The 22,355-nt window shown below is 47.4% G+C and overlaps 1 protein-coding gene across 5 annotated transcripts in view; it reads left to right on the forward strand.

Annotated features, from left to right (window-relative positions):
* LOC119433776 (treacle protein-like) overlaps positions 1-22,355 on the forward strand; it is a 135,583-nt gene that overhangs the window by 98,245 nt on the left and 14,983 nt on the right. For 2 of the 5 annotated variants that reach the window (XM_049659130.1, XM_049659132.1), the window contains one exon: positions 14,256-14,329. The exons of 2 other annotated variants lie outside the window; for them this stretch is intronic. In XM_049659130.1, coding sequence (XP_049515087.1) covers positions 14,256-14,329 — 74 coding nt within the window. Of the gene's footprint in view, positions 1-1,878; positions 2,023-14,255; positions 14,330-22,355 lie in introns of all 5 variants that reach the window. One more of the 5 variants, XM_037701026.2, reaches the window with a different exon arrangement.

Below are 22,355 nucleotides of genomic sequence, written 5' to 3' on the forward strand. Positions count from 1 at the left end.
CTGTTTTTGGTTCAAGTCCGCCATTAGACATCCGTGATTGTTCAACTTTGTACGGGCCGCGTCCATATTATCGCGACCTACACATTGTCATACACAATCAAGGAAGTTCGCTCTTTACATGACGACACATCGCACCGAGAAGAACGCCCAGAAGTCTACCTTCCTACCTCCTTTCCCTAAACGACGTACTTTGCGCATATATTCAGACCTTCCGCAAACGTCCAATCAGAAATTTTCAAGGTGATGTGAAACGGACTCGTCATTATTTTCATAACTGTTTTTGCATTGATGCGCTGTCTTGGCGTGTACAACAAATAGTAACGCACAACGCCTGAAGGCGATGTGCCGAACGGGCTCTGTGTACGTACCACAGTTGTCCGCACTTGTCTTATGAAACGCTGCGTTTACAAACAGTTATTCGTGCGGCCTTGGGCAATTTGTCAATTCGTATCCGTGAGATCTGCGCTTTGACGCGGCTGTTGTTGCTGCTGCTGCTGCTGGCTTTGCTCGCGTCGCCGGGGAGCTTCTGCGGCGAACTGGCTTTTTCGCTTTCTCTCTGTACACGACTTTCCCGCGGCGTGGTTTTTTGTCTGTTTCAAGCCCGCTCCTCTGGCCACCTTTGCCCCGTACCCACGAAACTTTGTGTGTGTGCACAGAAAAAAAAAGAAAGAAAAACACTCCCGGCACCGTCCCCCACATCCGCATGTCCTCGTGTCAAGGAATGTGATCCTAACGCACGTGGCCTCCTTGCTCTGGCTCGTGGATTCAGGACGTCACACCACCACGTCATTGCCTCCTGGTTTCGTACATGTCCCTTCCTCGTTTTTTAATTTTTTATTTTTGTAATTGGAAGACGAAGCCCTGTACAGCAGTGCTCGTTCACCTTGCTCCAAGCTGTGGACGCTGTAGGTGGAGCCTTTGGTCAAAAGTATACGGGCTTTGTCCGCACGTTCACCGTATGTGTCATGTCATGTCATGGTGCGGTTCTCGTGGTACTCCTGCCATTCCAGGTCTCGGGTTTGGTGAGAAGGCGAGTTGTTTTCCTTCCCCAGGGCGTTTGGACATATGGCTTACCAGAGGAACTCCATTAAACAGCATTTAGTCAGCCTCCCTGCTGCATGCAACGCAGCCCGTATACTTTTGACAAAGGCTGCAGGGATATCACCTGTCTCGAACGGGAAGAGTCAAGTTTTTTTAAACCCTGTAATGCTTAAGCACGGTTCCAGACCAAGAAAAAAAAATGAAAACTTGTTCACATTTATTTCTGGCTATGGAAAGTACATTTACACGCAAGAAAAGCAATTGAACGGTATGAGTAAAAGCTAAATTAGTACAACTAAAAAGTGAAACATTTTTTAACAAATGCATCTTCGCTCCAGCGTATCGAAAGCGCCGCTAGAGAATATGAGTCAAGTTTCCCGCGCCTAAATGAGAACTTTGAGGTATCAAACTCGGCGTAGCATAAACGATACGTTGGGCAGTGAAGATGATGCGCTTTTCTTTTTTTTTTTGCAGCGTTTTAATAGGTGCGGTGGGCATCGGCAGATGTGATAATCACAGATTTACTAATTAACACTTGCTCATTAAAGGATGAACTGGGATCGAACCGCGATGCAAGAAATATAGGTGTTGACACTCGCTGCCCTCCGCGGCGGAGAGCGCGGACAGATCGTGTTCGCTGTAGCCACGCCCCATCGGCCCCTGATTTGCAGCGCCCCAGTTGCAATCTCAAAAAAAAAAAAAAGCGTTAACTTTGTCCACAGCAGAGCGGTGTATCGAGCATTGCTGAACATGGTGCAAGGCGATGCCATAACTTTTATCCGTCTTGGAGAGAAGCCTAAAGAAAGAAACAACAGGCATGGTGTTGGGATGTGACAGGCCCCTCTACGTATGCCATGATCCACCGGCGTCCATGTTCTGCCTCGGATGCTTCGGCTGTGGGAGCGAGCAGCAGCAACAACAGCAGCAGCAGCAGCAGAATCAACCGCAGCAGAACGGAGAGTCTCACGGTGCCACAGCATGGTACGGTCCTGGTCTCACCCTCTCGGTGGTGTACCTTGCTCTTTCTCTCTCTCCCTTTATTCCAGACTTTCGACAGAGGTGTTTCGAATTGGATTGATCTGAATACGATTCGATACGAACGCGTTATCTAGGATGGCATGGATTTAGCTAGGCTGCGTGGTGAGATTAGCAATTGTAAGTGTAAGATTGTAAGTGTAGGGTAGAGTTAGCTCACGCGAGACAGGGGTAATAATGGGTGTACGAATCCGCTTCTGAGTTACAGAGGCGGATGTCAAAGGCTACGATTTTGCGGGCTACCTGCGCCGGAAGTACTTTAGGAGCCGAAAACAGGTCATGGCCGCCACGTTTTAGGCACCGCTCATTGGAGATCTGCTGAAAGATCGCCTTCGTACTGCAGTGGACATGAAATAATCTGATGACGACGATGAATACGATTAGCTCCTAAATTGTATGGGCTGTAAACATTGCTTTCGTGTGACCTTGTTCGGAAGGTTAGTCGCCGGTCGACCATTGTCAATGTTGTACGAGTTGAAATGGTTTAGTTTACAATGTCATATTTATGTTGAGCCAATGTTGCGTCCACAATACAAGCGTCAGCATACGGCGATTATAGCGTTAGCTGTTAATGCGTTTCGGCAGTAGGCATCACTTTCATATAGCCATAGTTGTGACAACTAGCGTTTGTTGAAGTCAACCTCTTTTAAAGATTGTACGATGTTTATAAACGGTTTAGCTTACGAACTCGCATTCATAGGTGAGCCAATGTTTTATGCATAGAAGACAAGCCTCATCGTAAGCTAATGAACAGTATTAGCGCTTAAAGAGTTTGTGCAGTAAACAATGTTTTCGTATGACCGTGGTTAGGACAAGGTTGGTCGGCGTTCATCCTTTTGGAAGACTGTACGAGGCTTAAGTGGTTTAGCTAACGACCTCGTATTTATGTCGAGTCAATATTGCATATCAAGTCAGTCACCATCATAAGGTGAGCGTTCGACACTCTCAGCCTTTTAAGACGCTCTGCATTAATTTTTACATGACCGTGGTTAGTAAACCCACGGTGTCTAGGCGTCGTTCAACCCTGTTGGTAGACTATTAAGACTTATAACTGGCCAGACACATGCGTTTGTGTTGATCTAATGTTGCACGAAGAAGGTCAGGGCAATTAAAAACTTATCGTTGATGCTTCTCATTCTCCGAGTGTCCTTTTTACATGGCTATACCTTTTAACGCAGTCCAAGTATTACGTCGCCTCGCCTGGCTGTTTGTGGCGCACCCAAATTGACGTTAGGCCTAAGTAAAACTTGGACTTGTCTCACGGGCTTTATAGCTATGCAGTTGTGGTTTCAGAAGGTTAACAAATTTATGCTCAGCTGAACCCGAGGCGCAATCACCAAGCAAGGCCTTTGCCGAGCGTCATGACCAAGTGCCACGGGGGTAACTTGTGTGTCGTTTATGGAAAAGTTGACACATTGGACATTCACCAGGCAGGCTAGATGTATTGTTACGGATCATTGTTTATTTACAGATGAAGGCTAGCAAAGATGATCGATCGGGAAGATAGCCAATGAAATGCTGCCGCTCGTCCCCAGGGATCGTCGTCGTCTTCTCCTTCAACCTCTTTTTCTTTTTTTATTCTTCTCTGTGTTAAATCGTAAAGATTAAGCCGAGCTGTCGGTTCGCAGCCACCCTGGTTGCGTCAGTGCGTCAGTTGATGTCACAGATCATCATATGCCGCCGCCGATCGAAGGTACAGCGATCGGAACTGCTTGGAGGCGTCAGCGGCGTCTAAGCGTAAATATGTTGAAACTTTGTGTCGTTTCGGGGTGCACTAGTTTTTCAGCAAACCATGTGGTAAGCGTAGCTCCACAATCAAAAACGGCAAAACTTCTTCTTCTCATTTTTTTTTTGTTGTTGTTTACGTGTTCGTTGACGAATGTGAGGGCATGATTTTTCCCCGTGGGCAAGTTGTCAACAGATGTGGCTTGTGCTTTGTAGTGGGCCAGTAGTCGAAATGAAAGCACAAAGATGAGCTTCGTATAGCCGCAGTGCATTCTGTGGAGACGGCACCACGCGTCAGCACTAAGAGAATTACTGCTAAGTGCAAACATCTAAGTATCGGGCAAGCTATTCTGTGGCGCTAACGAATGTCAAGTTTGAATTGCCCGCCATTCAAAATGTACGCGTTGCTTAAAGCGAATTCGAATCTTACTTAGTACGTAAGAATAGCGGCGTTTTGTCTCGCTGCCGTTCTGATTCTTTTCCGTCGATTAAACGTATACAGGGCTTTACTTTTTAGTACATAAATCGCTCTTCATTTCTGGTTAGTTTTGACTTTAGGCAATAGATGGCGCTGGCATTCAAGGGCGAACCAGTCCTGCGACACGTCCTGCGCATCCATATTCTGCACTCTTTATTTTTAGACGCTGCGGTTGGGCCTAAGTGCTTGCATAATATACTGTGACTGCTTTAGCGTGCGTGTGCGTCGTTTGATAGACTACTACGCACGTTTAATTTGCGCAGTAGGCTTTTCTGTCTTAATTAGGAATTTTAACTAACCGTATATTCTCACATTTGCTCGCAGTTTTGTGCGTTGCGAATTGGAAGCAATTATGGCGGAGGTCACGTGACTGCTCATGGTCTAGAAATCGCCCCGCTAGCAACGCGCCATTTTCTTACCAGAGATCAAATCGCATCTTGCGACCCGCAACTTCACTGCTTGTGGATCGTGCGGCCTTTTTGGCTTAGTAACGCCTTCTGGCGTACTCGACTTAGATTATATTGTGCAATAATACTTCATGTGATAGTAGTGTAATTTGCTGATGCACTTTGCACGTTAGTGGCATGTTGCTGCGTCTGAACTCATCGCAAGACATCTAAAAGGCAGAAAGACTTTCGTGAGATAATTCCGATGAACCGATTTGAATGATGTTGGTTGCATTGAGAGGGAGCAGTTAAATTCTATCCACTGTGGCAAACAGAATATTGATTTGGGATTTAAAAACTTTTACAAAAATTGCTAAAATTCGGTACGTTAAAAAATTGAAGCACGAAGTTTACAGATCTGTAACTCTGGCCCCGAAACCAGATGTCGCTGTTCTGTAAACGGCCTGTGTTTGGAACATGTGAAGCTGACAAATGTGATATATTAATTTACAACTTACGGCAAATTCCTACAAAATTTGCATAGTTTCTCAAAAGTTCTACTCATAAATTATTGGTATATTTCGGAATGGTGTAGGATACACCAATTTTATCTGATTCATATGTATTAACAGGTGTGGTTTACAGAATTGTGATATCATTTTTTATATCCGAATCTGTTGCAAATTTGATACCGGACTTTTTTTATTTGCAACTTTCAAGATTGTGTTTTGAAATATTCATGGTATTACTAGATATTCATGGCAGTTACTACATTTTCGCTTTTCCTCTTAAATGGACCAAGCCTCATCAAAACGGGTGCAGTGGTTGCCGAGAAAAGCGATTTATCCGTAGCCATGTATTTCGATAGGAGACTAGGAGGTCCATCGCTTGGACCATGTCTTTGACACTGATTCGTTGATGATGTGACATTGATGCAAATATAACTAATCCCTTTTTGCCAGGATTCGTACCGCCGATGGTTGTAAGGGCCCTCAGACGAAAGACAGCTTGAGCAACTGTTAGCAGAAGCTATTGGTTATCAACATAGCTTCTTTCAGAGACAAGAAAGCGGCTAAAAAATGTAATGTTAGTTGCGACGTTTTGACACTTATGTTCGCTTTCTATGTACGAATTATAGTCTTGAATAAAAATCGCTTATGTGTTTCGACATTTTCAACTTAATTAGACTCAACTCACAGTACAAAAATATGTGAATAAAATTCAGTACATCCTACTCAAAATTCAGTGCACCTTTCACTGACAGAAAAATACGTCTTTAATTGCGCACTTATAGATGTGTGATGCTACTCGGATGAAGTCGCTACTGAGTACTTTTTTTTTTCGTTTTACATGAGCACACCTCTAGTGTTTTATGACACCAGGAAACCACAAGAAAGCAGAATCACAAGAAAAAAAAATTCACTGACGATTACGATTCGTCCTAATGCAAAATTTTAGCGCAGCTCGATACGTGTTTTCATTTAGCGATATATAGGCTGGCGCGGACAACCTGTCTCACGCAGCACGTTGCAGACGGAGCGAAGTGTGGCTCGACTGCCTCGCTAATCTGGAGATCTCGAGAGGCAGCGCGGAGGGTGACGCGTGGTCGCGATTCAGAGCAGCCGCCACCGACAGACCTCTCAGACGACGCGCGCTTCTCTGGCGCCATCTCGTAGTCATCGTCGCCGCACTACGCTTTACTTCTCACGCTTTCGCCGTGCCCTCCTCCTCCGCTTTCCACCTCAGGGTTCCGCCCCACCCTCTTCCTACGCTTTCCGCCTCGCGTCTTTCATCCCCCGCTGCGCTTCTCCGCGTTCGGTCTTTCATCTTTCATTCTGCTCGTTCGCTCGGTTACGCCGATGCTAGCCGCTGGAAAGGGTGCTGCGCTCTAAAATAAATTAGCAAGACAAGGCATGTTGTTCGTTTGCTATATATATATAGGGGTTGGATGGTGCAACATTTCAATGGAACATACAGAAGAGAAATACACACAACAGAGCGCTCTGTTGTGTGTTTCTGTTCTGTGTCGAAATGTTGCGCAATCCAACCCCTAGCATGCTGTATCAACACACCCAGTCCTCATCCTTGGCAAGTGTTCGTGCGTTCATGACAGGCGCGCTGGCTGCGCGTGTTATGAACGCCCCGGCAAACCATGCTCGCATGTCGTGCGAAAGGGCGGCTTGCCAGCATACCCTCTTTCCCATCTTAACGCACAGCACACCAGTGACGTCATGAATGCGTCGTTTTGTTTTGCTTGCGATTTGTGGAGAAGGGGCTTTCGCGGTGACATGTGACCGTGGGTAATTTTGACGTCCCAGTGGAGGTGTAAGGATTTCCCGCGCTGTGACTCAAACTTGTTATTAGTGAGTTGGACCGGTTTACTTGCCCACGTTTCTGTGCCCAATTTTTGCGATATGCAAAGCTTCACGCAGAACCCTTTCCAGTTTGATTCCCTCCCCATATACCATCAAGATGTGCGAGATGTCCGGGCAGCAGTCACGGGTCTTGCAGTGCCGGGGCAAGTTTCCTCCTGTGCCCGTAGGAAGCAAATTTCATTGATGCAGCGGCCTGTCTGGTCAACGTATAGCACTTGCCGCAAGAGAGGGGTACCTTTTAAACTACCCAAGAGGGCACATTTCCTGAAAACGGTGGAATGCTTTTTGTTTTCTTTTTCTTTTGCCACAGCCACTGCTCGCTTTTCCCCCCCTTTGAAATGAGTTTGCATAACCTGGCCAGCTCGTACGGTGCAGAGAGTAACCAGTCTCTGGTCATTCTTTGTGGCCACCCGGTTTATGTTGTGAGACGGATCATGAAAATATGTCATTGCCGCAGCCTTCTTAGGTTTTTGAGTCCTCGGTGGTGTCGGATTCCTTTACAAATTTCTTTTTCATTTTTATGAACACTGCCTAAACTAAAGGAATATTGGAATACTATTGTAACTCTCGGTATCAAATATTATTTCATTGAGTACTTGAGAACATTTACGTTAGGTCAATCTTGACTGCGCTATAGATATGTATTCGTATATGTTCACCTTAATCTCGTTATGTATAAATAAATTGACAGATTATCTTCAGGCGCTTGAGCTTTGCGTGATTATTATGCAACCTTGCTTTACTTTTATTCTGAAACACGTGACAAGCACCTATATATTATAGAACAAGACGCCCCTTTCTCATGGTGAAAATCGATCATCGAACATCCAAGCGCAAAGTCGACGAGGGGGGGGGGGGGGGGGGCACTACTGAACTCCATGTCATCCCCGACATATTGCTCTTTCGCCAAACCCTCATCTTTATTGTCTCTGTACCACAGACACTACAGGAACACTTCATATAGAACTTACAGCTGAATGAATTTAGAGTACCAGAATGACTTTTTAAAGGCCTAATTCCAAAGGAAACTTCCGAGAACGCTTCTGCAAGTGCTGCAGTGTCTTGAACTCGGCTCGTTTCGATCGCTGAAGGTTCCAATAGTTTGTAAAATGCGGGTAGTGGCGCCGCAATCAGTGCTGCACGGCAGCTATGTACGCCAGTCTTTTCCCCTGTAGACCTCCGCTTCGCGCGGAAGTTGTGGCAGTGTCCGGCTTTGGGGGCAGTATAGTCGTGGTGGTGGTGGGTAAAAAAAATCGATCCCAAGATAGACGAAAAGTTCAAGGGCTAGAGCCGACGGGGCAGGGGGTGTGTGGGGACTGCTGTCTGGCCGTGGACAGAATACTAATCGGCCCGCCTGAATCTAATTAACACGGCGCGCACGCGCCGATGTCACGCCGTGAAAACGAGATCGCGTGCGGCGATTGTCCCAGCACTGATAGTGCCGACGGCGCCCTCACGCGGCCATCTGTTGAAGTGTGTGTGTGTGTGTGCCTGGCTGCTTTCGCTCTCCCTGGTGGGCTCACTTTCTTTGTTTAATAGCAGCGGCGATGCTGCGACGCGTCTGGCATAAGGACCTTAGTCTGGCATGCAGCGGCAGCCAGCCTGTTGTAAAGAGAAAGCGGTGCACTTTGCGGCGTGGTTTTGATGTCAGCGATGGTGAAGCAGCGTCGGATGTTGTGCCTGTTTGGGTTTCTACGAAGCAATGGGCGCGGCAGGCCAACATGGGAAGCGTGATTTAGTTGATGAAACGACATCGCGCAACGCGATTTACCGGCGCCCATTCGAGACGAGACGAAGAGAGAATAGACACGAAAAAACGCGAATCACGGTCCACGATACAACGATACAACAGCACAGCTTTCTTGTTTAATTATATAGCACTACATATACCAAGTGCATTTTTTTTCTTCTTCTTTTGGTTCACCAATTTTGTAAAAATTGCCTGTGGCAGGTACCACAATTATAACACTTGAGCTAGTTACTCGATGAGACGGCCATTACTTCTACGAGAAATCAGAATGCGTAGTCGAATAATATAAAGCTCGGTCTTACACTTAAATAAAGAAAGTGGTAGTTCAGTCGATCAGGTAATCAATGAATCAATTTATTTGTCATAGGTTTTACTGGAAGGCAGAAAAGTATCCACTGACCTTCTTCATTTGATGACGGATGCGTCGATGGCAGGGACATTTTTTTTCTCGTGTTCCACTCTCGGAAAACGTCTGTGGCGGGGGGTGCGGTGCCGTCCTCTACGGGAATTTGTGAGGAAACAGCCCAGTCATCGAGATGCTCAATGCACGGCCTCCAAGATTGGACGTTGCGCTCTGTGCCCGTCTGATCTCGAAGGCCATGCTCAACGTAACAACCTCTAGCTCCCAATGCGGCCGTTCGTTCCTTGTTACGAAGAAAACAAATAAAAAACATTACACTTTAATTTATTTTGCATTTGATTACGTCATTCACGAACTCATCTTATGTGGCACCATATTTAAATCGATACGTGCTAACGGCTAGCTAGACGCTGCAGCAGATACACAAAGTGACCCGAGGTGACCAGGCAAGAAATTTGACTACCCCTGCCACCATTCCCCTTCGCAATAAGTATTAGGAACGGTCCATATGCTTGGCCTGTGCCATAAGCCATCCAATTTACACGGGAACATGCAGGATTTTTCGCAAGATCCCATGTGATGCAAGAAAACTCCTGCATTTGGATTTAGGTACACACTTATTAAGAACTTCCAGACGATGAAAATCAAACCGGAGCCCTCCACACCGGCGTATCCCATACAGTCCCAGTGTTGGTTTGGTACGGTCAACCTTGTGTATCAGTCAGTCAATGGCGATGCGCAATCGCCGGCAACGGTTTGGTTTGGTTTGTGTTTAAATACCTTTACAATATTGTAGGTCTGACCACAATACCCCTTCGAAGCGCTTTCTGACTACAAGCGGAATGTTCTGTTACAGTTTAGGCCAATGATTATCTTACAATGCGTCACATCACATTAGAATTCGCAAGAGACCAGGGACTCAAGAAAGAGATGAATTTACACACATTCGTAGGGGGGGGGGGGGGGGGGGTTGTCAGTGCATAGTTAATAAAGCGCGGTAGGTTGCCTTGCGTTGTTGAGCGGGAGAAAACTTGAGATATATATGTTTGCAGATTTTCTTCTTGTAGCGCAAAACACACGCACACACACACGGACGTAGAAGAAGAACGAAGACACACACTTCTGCGTCCGTGATTTTTTTTTTTTTTTTGTGCTACCAGAAGAACATCTGCAAACATGTTACACCAACAAGCCCAAATGTCTACATTGAGATATATGGCCTCTGTGATTTGGTGCGCCAGCCGATCTCGGAGACAATTGTGCGCGCGCTCTCCTCCTCTTTTGCCCAGACCCGGCGTCGTATAGACGATTTTAATTTCGATTCACGAGTGCCGGTATTTCGGGGTGTTGTAAGAACAACTTCTTAATTTTGCGCGCAGGTACAAAACTCTTCGAAGCGTTTTCTCGATCATGAAATACTTAAAACATCTGTGGAACCATTTTCCTGCACGTGAGTTGACCGCAATACCCGTATGCACAGGCTGTCACTGGCAGCTAAAAAATGCTCCCGCTAACAGCCCATCATGGCGAAGCTTCCGTGAAAATAGTCTATAAATGATGCTCCTTCGGCATTTAAGTCCGGCCGAGAATCCTGTAGGACACCTTGGATGCTATAATTGGCGTCGATGACGTGTCCCGGCTCCGAAATCGCTTTTGGCGCACATAGTCAACAAAAGCATGACCTTCGATTTTAGTGTTTGCTACTCTGGGGGAGCCCGCCGCTAGGGCGTGTGTCTAGACGCCACCTAACCTGGACACTGTCAAATTACGCCGCATTGGTGTATTCAGCCAATCAGAGAGCCCGTGTACCAGCCCCGTGGGCCCATTGGTGTGTTGAAGATGGCGAATTTGACAATATGGCGGAATTCGACATTGTCCGTGCAGTACAGAACCCCGTGATATATATTCCAATTAGTTTTGCCAGAGGTGTGATCACAATTAGTTTGACACATATATTCAGAGGAAACATAAACAACGCGCTGTTTGATCCGACTTTCGCGGCCACTAGCAAATTAGCAACCTGAGGCCAATATATCGACTAGCCTCAGACAAGGTGGCTGACTGGGCTAGTTGGTAACCCATATTGAGCGTGAACAGCCCAAGATGTAGGAGACGAGATGGGACAAGCGCTTGTCACGGCACGTTTTCGTCCCCGCGTCAGCTCTTGTGCTCGACAACCTCAGACACCGCTTCTCTAAAGCAACAACTGTCGCTAGATTATTATCACTTGGCGATCGTCTATCGCCATCATGACACGAGCACAAGGGAGATATCGGAAGCGTACTTCTTACATTATTGCCGCGACACGTGTGTGAGTCAGGGTTCCAACATGGAATCACCAACATGGAATCACCTTTATAGATGCCCCGTGATAGCGGTGTGAATTCTTGTTTCTCTCGCTTTTTTCCCTCCCGTTTTTTTTTTTCTTGTATCTACATGCCCGGCATTCTTTTGCGTATACACAAGTGTTTGATCTCTTCCATTAAACCTTACCGACATAATGTAGCGCGAAGTCAGAATTACAAAGAAGAGACACAGGTACACGTCACAGGCGATGTGACGCTGTGACGCGCCTGTGACGTGTTTCTGTGTCTCTTCTTTGTAATTGTGCCCTCGCGCTACACTATGTAGGTAAGCGAACACCAAGTCGCCCAACAACAAGTCATTCTACAGAACACTAAACCTCAGTTGCGAGTGTAGCGCCTGGCCTGCGTTTCCCTCATCACTCCTGTCGTGTTATGCAGTGCTGACATGCTTGTCACTCGAAATTGCCGCGCGATTATAGTTAACTTCTGCGCTGCACGCAACTGGTGCTCGCCGCCGACAGCGCTACCTGGTGGCGCGACGGTGCGGAACAATGGCGTTCGGTCGCGCATTAAAATAGACCGCTCTCGCGTCGCCGCCGCTGCTTTAATAATGAGCCCCTAACGAGGCCGAGCCACCGACGCTGCGCATCGGGGCAATCGGCGGCACACCTGCGGCTGTTGTGACGTCACGGCCGACTTAAATATAGGAGCACGCACGCACGCGGGCGTACAGAGGGTCTCGAAGAAGCCCGGGCGGCAGGTGTAGTACAGCGAGCACTTGGTTATTCGAGAAGACCCGCATGGCCACTGAAAGGAAAGCAAAATGCTAAGAGGGTTTAGGGAATGCAAGATGCGGTGATTCCTTTCTATACGAGAAAGGGATGAGAAAGCGCTGTGCCACGTGCGGCTGTTCTTTCAGCGGCCGGTTTCAATTATGCGCGTCATCTTGTAGCGCTGCTGTTCTTGTTGAGCCTTTTAATGAACTTTGGATGGTTTTGTAGGCGATGACGAGGGACTGAGCTGAAGAAATTGACAGCCTGCTATCGTTAAAGAGTGTGGAAAGAATGAAGGATATTGCAAAGAAACTTCTCTAAAATAATGTCATTATATTTCGAGGCGTATCGCGAAATATTAGAGCACCGAACTAAGGCGAACATGTACACCCCTTTTGTTTTGAGTAACGGGTTGACTTACGAGCAAGTGGATTAAATGAATACGGGCTGCATTCGTTGACGTGACAGCCCTCCTGTTCTTGGGCACTGCGAGGTAATATTTGAATAAAGAACTTCGTTGGTGTTGAAGTCTGGGAGAATGAACTGTTTCGGCGAAACTCGGAGATTTGGAGAATCTTGAGCCTAATCGCTGTCTTTTTTTTTTTATCCGCTTTCGGGTTTGCCTAACACAGGCTCGCCCGCAAGGCAGGCGTAGTTAATTGTAGGGGTGGTATATAATCTTCGGACCACTGAGCGGCGTTGGTCCGTTCTCCCAGGCCTTTCAATTTGATGCCACTGAGTACGAGTTCCGATGACGTCAAAAGAGCGCATCTCACGCCACTTGTATGTTATGTCTGTCATCGCTGCTGAAGTCATCCTGTGCGGGAATTTTAAGGCTCAGTGACAGCGCTGATCGTTTACGAAGTGTTCCCTCGGGCGACAATTTCTTGAACCCAGTATCGACTGGCGCCTACCCTGATGTACGAAGTTCTGATGCCTCTTTCTGCAGATTAAGCTGCAGTAATTTACGTTTGGTATGGAGTTGTATTGGCCGTGCGCGGCGTAAGGCAGAAAAACACGAATAAACGACGTTGGCTGCAGAAACCTGCCAGAGGCAGGTTTCTGCGTTGCATGTTGAAAAGTATGCAGTCAGGATAATGCGCAGGAAAGTCGAGAAAGAAAGTTTCGAGGAACATTGGGTGAAAGGCAGAACCAATACCATTTAGTGGTATGTAGTGCTGACAGGTAGAAAAATATGACGGTCTGAAAACTGACATTCCAGGTGGGCAGTAGTCACTCTACTTTGATTCCTACTCACTCTGCAGGGTGACTACGTGGATATTTGCTGCTCAGTATTTGTTGAATGCGATAGCACTGTAGGTGGACTTCAACCACTTTGGAGGTATACCTAACAGAAAATATGGGCCGATATCGAAGCCAGTGCAGTCTGACACAGCATCTGAAAGTGCTAACTGTAACGATGGAATAGTGCTAGAAACTGGTAAGCAAAGCACGAGCCAGGCGTTTGAAATAGCGACTTTTTGCACGAGGGAAGCATATGGATGCGATGGTGGCCTAAGGCTTACAGTACTCTGTTGCTGTGCGAAAGTGTGGAAGGTCGCCCGTGACGCACGCGCGTGCAGCTGTCGAAACGTCACAATCATCACAATCTAAGTACCGTAATTGCCCGTGTAAGGGAAATTACCGTATACACTCGTGTAAGGGCTGCTCGTTTCTTTCACAGTTTTGATGAGGTGCGGCCCTTACGCCCGGATCCCCGGATGTACCACTGTATCAGAGGTCAACGCGCAGCTCTCGCCATCTAGCAACGGCGCGCGGAAGTACGCGGCGCGATACAGGGGCGCCGAACGCAATTACTTCTCCGTTGGAACTCGTTTATTCCAAATTTTTTGGCTGCCAAGTTGGGAGTGCGGCCCTTACACCGGTGCGACCTTTACACGAGTCTATACGGTATGCTATGGCGCACTTAGAGGGTTACCGGTTTCTAAGTTGCCTAGCTTCTTTTTTTTTCCTCGCTGTTCATTCGGTGTTGACTGTGTTGTTCTTTGTTCACCTTGTTCACAGGGAACAGTGCACCAGCAGACAGCCGGCGGTTGGGCCCATCCCACTCAAGAGCTTCGCGACCAAGGATGTGCCAGGTGCGTCCTCAGAACTTATAGAATCGTCGAGTGAAGTGGTTGAAGGAATCGAGCAATATTGCATAGTCGTGCACAATGGCGACAACTTTCGACATACCTATTATCAATTCCTGACAGACCATGAACGAAGCATGCTATATCCAAAAGCTCACATTTAAAATACCTAGTAATTGTATTTCTACAGCTCGCGTATAAAATACTCTCTACATCGTTGTAAAACGTGCGTTCACGAAATTGTATTTAAGTTTCTATCTTAGTTTGTATTTCAGTTTATCATTCCATCTTAGTTTCTAAGATGGTTTGTCTACTTTCTTTTTTAGTTTGTCAATGTTTTATGTTAGGTTTTGTTTGTATGTCAATATATATTTATTTCGTGTTGGATTGCATCGGTTTTGCATGCTGCAGTATAGTCAGCTGTAATTTTTTAAATTCCAGCAGGTATCATTGCTGCGGTATGATCATTCGCCATGATTTTTCTTCTTTTTTTTTATTTGCACGTGCAGGGCAGGCCTTAGTCTAGTGTAGCGTCTTCTGCCTCGATGATTCCTCGGTTTGTATCCGATGAACCGAAATAAACTTAATATTATTAGGATTAAGCCCTGACCTGAAGCTGATCCACGAGCCCGGAATCACCCGATAAGAAACGTGCCTAGTCGCAGCACACCAAACCGATTTACAACAGCGATTCGAGATTCAAATGGGGGCACACGAACGTGGCGCCGACCTCTGCGCGCCAGAGTGCGGTAGTGTGGGCGCTGGTAACTGTGAGCACAGGCGCATAAGCCACCCGGGAACGCGTAGGGCACATGGATATGGTCGCTAACGTGCCAAAGGCTGCGGAAATTTGTACAATTCGTGCCACATGTGCCGCAATGGAGGAGAATAACAGCGATACCGTGACACCAGGGATGTGGAAGATGGGTTCATTACGGTCGCGAGCCAGATAACTGGGGCTCGGATCCACTACGATCAACACCACCTAGATAGCACTAGGCCTGTTCACTCTGATCCACGACGTAATGCTACCTGGCCCGGAATTTCCATCGCCAACCCTGGCGGGACGAAACCGGTGACGTCGAAATCACCGCTTCTTACTCGGGAGCATCCCCATTAGATTCTCTGGCAGTCGGGCCAGATAGCATGACGTCATGTATCCGAGCGACCAGGCCTTGTGCTATCTAGGTGGTGTTGCTACGATCCTGCAGACCGTCGTCCCACGTTGATCGTCACAATGTGTAGCTCGGGACTTCCGAACCCACCGGCCAGCTGAGGCTTTTTGAGAGGATTATAGTTTCAAGCGCACAGCAACAGGTCAAAGAGAGGCACACACCTACATACAGCGCTGACTTTGAACATGAACTTTGTGGGGACCCCTGGGACCCCCGTATCTCTGGTTCACGCGGGACTTGGGCCTTTCGCCCGTGCGATCGCTGGGGACACGCCATTCTAGCCTTATTTTGGATCGCGTCGTACATTCCTCGCGGTACGCTGGCGCCGGAGCCATGTAGAGCCTGCTGCTTGCGGGCGCGCATTCGCCCGGCAGATTCACCTTCAGCGCTCTTGGCTGTCGGACGGGTAGACCCACTTGATGCCGCGCCCCTATGAGCAGGGCTCTGAGCATGTTCTAGCCCTGCAAAAGTTTGCTTACGTTTGCCTTCGCCTGGACATTACTCTAGAAGATAAGGTCCAAGTTGTGCGACGCTTTCCGTGTGCTAGATGCTAACGTGAGCTATTGAAGACAAATGCACAAACACGCGCTTAAATACGCATGTACGGGCGCGCGAACACATGCATAAAAAAACATACACGGAAAGCTCGGCTGCTTCTTGACACGTAGATCAGAACTTTTTAAAATTATTTTTTAAATCTGAAGTTTGCCCTGAGGCATAAGACGTTTGATGCACGCAATCAATGTATAAATGTAATTTAATATGAAACAAAGTGAATGCAAAAACCAGCGTTAAAAAAGACGACAGTCACGGGCCTTGCGAGGGTTCCCTCTCATGTCGTGTTAACCCTCGCCGAAGAAGACGACATGCCGAGCTGTTTCTCCCTCGTCGTCTGTTTTGGCTTCTGCATATCACTGCGCGGTTTTATTTCTGTCCTCGCCGAAATGCTCTAAGGTTCAGATATAGAAGAAGCCCGCGGATTGACCGCGAAAACATATCTCGAAACATAAATATACAAGCAAAGCAAGGCTTCCAAGCCAAGTGTGCGGTCGACCCTCGCCGGAGTCGCGCGGCAATCTTTACCGGCCTGGCGATGCAAAGTCAAGATGGCCGTCGCGGCGGCGTCGTCGACGGTTGTAGATCGGGGAAGCGAATCTTTGCTTTCGTGCCGGCAGTGCTTTTCTCTCTCTCTCTCTCTCTCGTGCGTGTCCGAATGAAAGAAAAACAAAGAATGATGGAATACTGCGATAACTGCGTTGCAGGGCGCGTGCGTTGTGCTCCCGAACACCCTGAGCACGCAAGCGATCACGTATGGGGCGCGTGCAAGACCCGTTGCTCGGCGATTCCGATAGGGGGCGATGCGTGCAACCCTGTTTCGATGTCGTCTGCTTTCCTTATGCACTGCTCTATGCAGGCGCGTGCCACGTCGCCCCCCTTTCTCACGTGAACCAACTGTTCGTGCGATCTGTTCACCCTACAAAGTTTCATGCATGAGAAAACGAGTTGGTCGCTCTATATAACTACAAGGTGAATGCCGGATCTGCCGAAAAGGTCACGTTACGATTAGTAGTTGACTATAGCGATAGAATTGCTATGTACCAAGTTGCACGCTTCTTCGTGCCGTCTGTTTACTGCAGTGTAGCAGACGACGGCGTCGCGCGTTCTGACCGACTCTTACGTGTACGCATAAGAAAACGTTCGCTTGCTTGATAAAACTGCGGCTGGAGACGTTTTATGACGCCACCGCCGAAAAAGATAGCAATACGGTACGCTAGATAGCAACAGGAACTCCCGTATTGCGTCCTCCTGGTGCCTGCCCTCTGTGAGTTTGGCGGAGCATTCGATGCGCCGTGTCTCAGATAGAACCACCTTGAAAATTTTACGACGCTGTGCTGTTGGCAAGATCACGTAACACCGCGTTCACCATAGCGGCAGAAACTTTGCCAGCAAGGCGCATTAAAACCTTTTTGCGGATGACTTTATCAGTTCTAGAAGAATCAAAGTTAACAGTATTGAATTCGATTTACCGATCAAGTTGAAGCAATGTGATACAGTGACATCGTGGTGTCCTCTGGCACGCCCTAATCAGTGACGTCACATAAAGTCTTGGGTTTTGCTATCCGAAACTGGTCAGTACGAGAGGTCGTGTATTGCGTTCTTTTCTCGTTTCGCACAGCAACGTTTGGGCCGTTTAGCCAGCTGTAATTACTTCCTTCAGCAGCGAACGGAAGTACAAAATGTGGTCAGAAAACACGTGACAGCGAAGTGTGATAGTAACCTTCTGTAGCAGCGTGCATCTGTAAAATGTCCACGCAATGGTGTGACGTGGCGATGGTTTGGCATAAAACGCACCAGTGCTCTTTCATTCCGCGCCCTTTTAAAGAACGTGCACCACTTGTACCCAAAACTGACAGGCACCCATCAGGCTTAAGACACAAAAGACCCGATTGAGAGTCGATTGAAAACTGCAGACCCGTCACAGACTGTATTACCCTGAACGATACAGAGCTGCACGCTTTATTATTACTGTTTTGTTCTCATTATTCCGTTCAACAAATGATTCGAATGGGAGTACGTAAAATAATGCAGTGTGGGATCAACCGCCAAATCCATGCTTGGACTGGGACACGTGGAACGAACAAACAAATGCTCAGACAAGCAACCCAACAAACCGTGAAGAACAAACTGACAAAACGAAGAAAACCTTCTCACTGCACAAACTCCGCTATTTGGCCAGCCGGTTCTGTATAGACGCGAGGCCCGTAATCCAGATGGCGCGTGGGTCAAGCGTGGAGAGAGATGATAGCCCTGACGGAGGGACAGTGCGTGAATACTAAACGCGCTCTTTTAGATTGCAGGGCGGGCGCGCGGTGGTGGCGTGTAGAACCACTGGCTTGCTCGAAGCTGCAGCAGCGTTCTGGGCGATATGTGGCCCGAGTCGCACTTATGCGAGCAGGTGCAACGAGCTGCTCGATATGTGTCTGGGGGGGGGGGGGGGGGGGGGGGGCGCTGCTATCAGGCTTGCGTGTAATGTACACCGCGGGTGCGAGTTGCCGTACGTGATGTGGGGCGACGTTTTGAGACTACATAGAGTTTCGCGTTAAGGCGTGACATTTGCATGGGCGCAAAACTCGGTCGCGCGCAATCTGCGCCTGCGCGTAAGTGACCCCTTCAGTAGTTACCCCCTTCAGAGCGGAAATGGAAATGAGGTTCAAGCTGGCTCGGCGTTTTACTCGCAATTGTGAGTGGGATTACTCCTCTAAAAAGTAAAATTAGGGCAGCGAAAGGTCAGACGTAGTGAGTGGGGCTCTACTTATCTTCCCGAGAATACATTTTCTATGCCGCTGCTTAAACCTTTAATTGAAGTAATGTGTTTTGTGCAGACGGCAGTTATCTTAACGTGTGGAAGTTGTGTTGCGCGCTGCTGAGCCCGTGGTTTCGGGTTCGATTCTGGCCGCGGTGGCCGCATTTCGACGGGGGCGAAATGCAAAATCGCTCGTCTACTTATAATTAGGTGCACGTTAAAGAATTCCTGGGGGTCAAAAGTTATTCCGGAGTCTACCCACTACGGCCTACCTCATACTAATGTCGTAGTTTTGGTACTTAAAAAAAAACAGAATTTTGTTTCCTTTTTTGTAAGTTGTCGTAGAGGCTGATGAAGAGAATGGCGTTGTGCTGAACACTTATCCTTGCTGCTTCAAGGGACGTCTTACACGTCTCAGAAGTAATTCTAATGTGCTGAACGAAAATGCCCGACAAGACGCCTTATCATGCGTTTTTTTTTTTTTCTGTTTTCATGTAGCCTTGCATAGTTTCGTGTTTTGCTGGCTGTAATTCTAGCACTAGAGTAAGAACACAATGACAGGAACAAACATAAAAAAGCAAGACGTAACGAAAGTCCGTGTTTGTCGTTATGGTGTCCTTGTCATTGCGTCACAAGAATAATTGAAATTCGCAAGCAGCCCATTTGAAGCATTCTGCAGTTAGCACCAGCGCTCCCACCGACACTTGCTCTGACTGCTGCATTAGCTTAGTGAAGTCGTTCGCATAGCTTCAACTTTCTTCCGCTGGAATCGGTTGAATGAAAGTGTTAAGTTACAATGAACATGAAACGCTCAAGCAGAACGATTCCGATAAGAATCCAAGTGAGCAAAGACATGGTTCTGTGTCTATCACGTGGTTCTATTCCGGGTCTGTCACGTGACTCAGCCACGTGTCTATCACGTGGTACTATTCCATGTCGACCATGCGACTGTGCCGTGCTTCTACGGCGTGCCTATCAAGGGGTTCTATCCGATATCTAGCAGATGTCTATCAGGTGGTTCAATTACGTGGTTATTACGCCGTTCTCGCGCGTCTCTATCACTTGGCTTTGTCCCTTGTCTGCGACGTGACCGTACCTCAGTTCTACCAGGTGTCGTTCACGTGTGCATCACCTGCCTATCACGCCGTTGTATCACAGTTCTATCACGTGACTCTACCGCAATTCTACCACGTGCCTGTCGCGCGTTTTTGCCACGCATCTACCAAAGATTGATCCCATCGTGCTTCTTCATCGTAATTCACGCGCAAGCGTGTCTCAAAAGCAGCGAATAGATGAGAACATTAACGCGTTGCGATTCTGACAAGCCCGGCAGCTTGTAGGGCGCTTTCGAAACAGGACCGACGCAGGAGCGGTTAATGTATCTCCTGCAGTGTTTGGCCGACCTTGCGACCGCAGGTGGCGTACCGTTTCAAGAGCATCTGTTTCTCCCTCCCTCCCCTTTCCATTCGCTATCTCGATGCATAATCGCTCTGCCCCTGAAGAAGCGGTACGCGTCTAAGTTTGCTTCTATTTTAAGTTTTCTGGTGTGTCTCCAACTCGCGTCCTCCAAGTCACGTGTTCATCTTCGTGGTGCCGTGCTTGCCTTACACATGGGACAGATGTTTCGTGGTCGCGTAGCGCCTAATCTCGATCTTTCCGTCTACTCGTAATTTTCCCCCCATGCCGTGCATGTTTTGCGCCGTGCGTGCACAGAGGACTACATAAGATGCGTCTTGCTTTTTTTTTTGTTCTATCTGTCTCTTTCTCGTTTTCTTTCTTTCTTTGGTCTTGTTTCCTCGAGTAAAGTGGACTTGGAGGCCGAGGCCATACCAGATCGATCTTTACCAGCGGCACGCGTGTGGAACTTTCGGGACGCGGGTTATATAGCTTATCGGCGTTCTCGTGGTTTCTCGTACGCCCTTTGGTAGCGGCCAATTTCTTTCTGGCTACGTAGCGATGGGCAAGGTGTTTTGAATAAGAGGTCTTTATTCAGAGACGGAATATAAGGAAATAAAGAACTCGTAAGATTACGTTCAAAGTCCGGTTCTTGCGAAAGGTCGTTTTATTTAAGGCGCACTATATACTTTCAGAACCGCGTGTTGCTCTAGGTCATCGAAAGGAGCATCTGGTTTCGACATGCGGGTGCTAAGTTTGCAAATTAATTAAGAGGACTATCTTCATTCTTCAGTTACGCTGCGCGTCGGTTGCTGCGCGGTTGCGTTAAGAATAGTTACCGCCGTGTCTGGATACCGCGAACCGCATTGAAAGCTTTACTGCGGCTGAGTTTACTGTATCCGTACATTTCCTTTGAAACGAATCTTTCTTAGCATCACTCCCGCACGTTTGGCATTCGTTTCTTCTTATCTCTATCGACTGCGCAGGTGCACACTGGCGTCATACAGGGTGTTTCACTTAACTGAGGCCAAGCTTTAAAAATATGCAAATGGCTACGCAGATGGACAGAACCAGTGTAATGTTGTTTGCCGTCGCGTGGAGATACTCTGATTCTTTTCTTGCAATCCGCATAATTACATAATTAGTCTTAATAAATAATAAACTTGTCAAATGTTCTAATTAGATGAAAAGTGTAAATGAGAAAACTGTAGAGCAACACGAAAGACTCCCGATACAGCTTTGCGTTGCTCAATGCGTGCTACGTAAAAGTGTTTTCATAAAAAGATGCGATTTCACTGTCAGCCACTGCCTTTTTTTTTTCGCTCTCAGCCCGCGAATACGCGCAAAATTGCCGTGCGACTGGCTGCTCGAGGCACTTTGCGTGTACTCGCGGGCTGAGAGCGAAAAAAAAAGAAGTGGCTGATATTGAAATCGCATCTTTTTAAGATAATAATGTATTTACGTTGTTGCGTCTTCACGGGTATGGCAAAAGTATGGTAAAACTTGCGAAAAATATTCAGCCAACTTCAAAAGTACTTGCAATAGCGACAACTAATGCGTGAATGGAGATGCTTTGCCGGCAGTCGGAAGCATACGAGAATAATTTATTCGAGCAACAGATCTCACGGTGAAGCTTATGCCGCGCAAGTACGGTACGCGTTGGCCACCCGCGTATACACAGCGCTGCTCGAAGTGTACATTAATCACGGACGAACACAGGCGCTTATTCCATCGTTCGAAGATGCGTAACGCTGCTGGCGGCTCGTCGGGTAGGCCAGGTTAAACTGGTTAATCGAAAGACAAGAAGAAACGAAAGAAACTAGTTCACGGCTGGAATGTCATGTGCGACCTCAATCAGTGAAGAGGAGGAATTAAGAGCAAAATGGAATCTGATGGGCGTTTTGCCCGAAGCAGCGGCGTTTAAAAATTTTCTAGTAGTTACTCGCCAGAAACATCCAGTTCCTGCTTTTGAAAGGTATGCAGTTGGCGATGACTAAAAAGGCTTACACGCTAAATCTTGTTCACTTTCCGGCTGCGAGTGGATAATGCTTTTTCCCGATATTTTCCTAATTACCTAAACGGAACAGCGTTCTACAAAAATAAATCGCAAAATATGTGGAACGGCATTCCACATATTCGAATTTCTCACTTTTGAAAT

This window comes from Dermacentor silvarum, chromosome 11, assembly GCF_013339745.2.
Source record: "Dermacentor silvarum isolate Dsil-2018 chromosome 11, BIME_Dsil_1.4, whole genome shotgun sequence".
NCBI lineage: Eukaryota > Metazoa > Arthropoda > Arachnida > Ixodida > Ixodidae > Dermacentor > Dermacentor silvarum.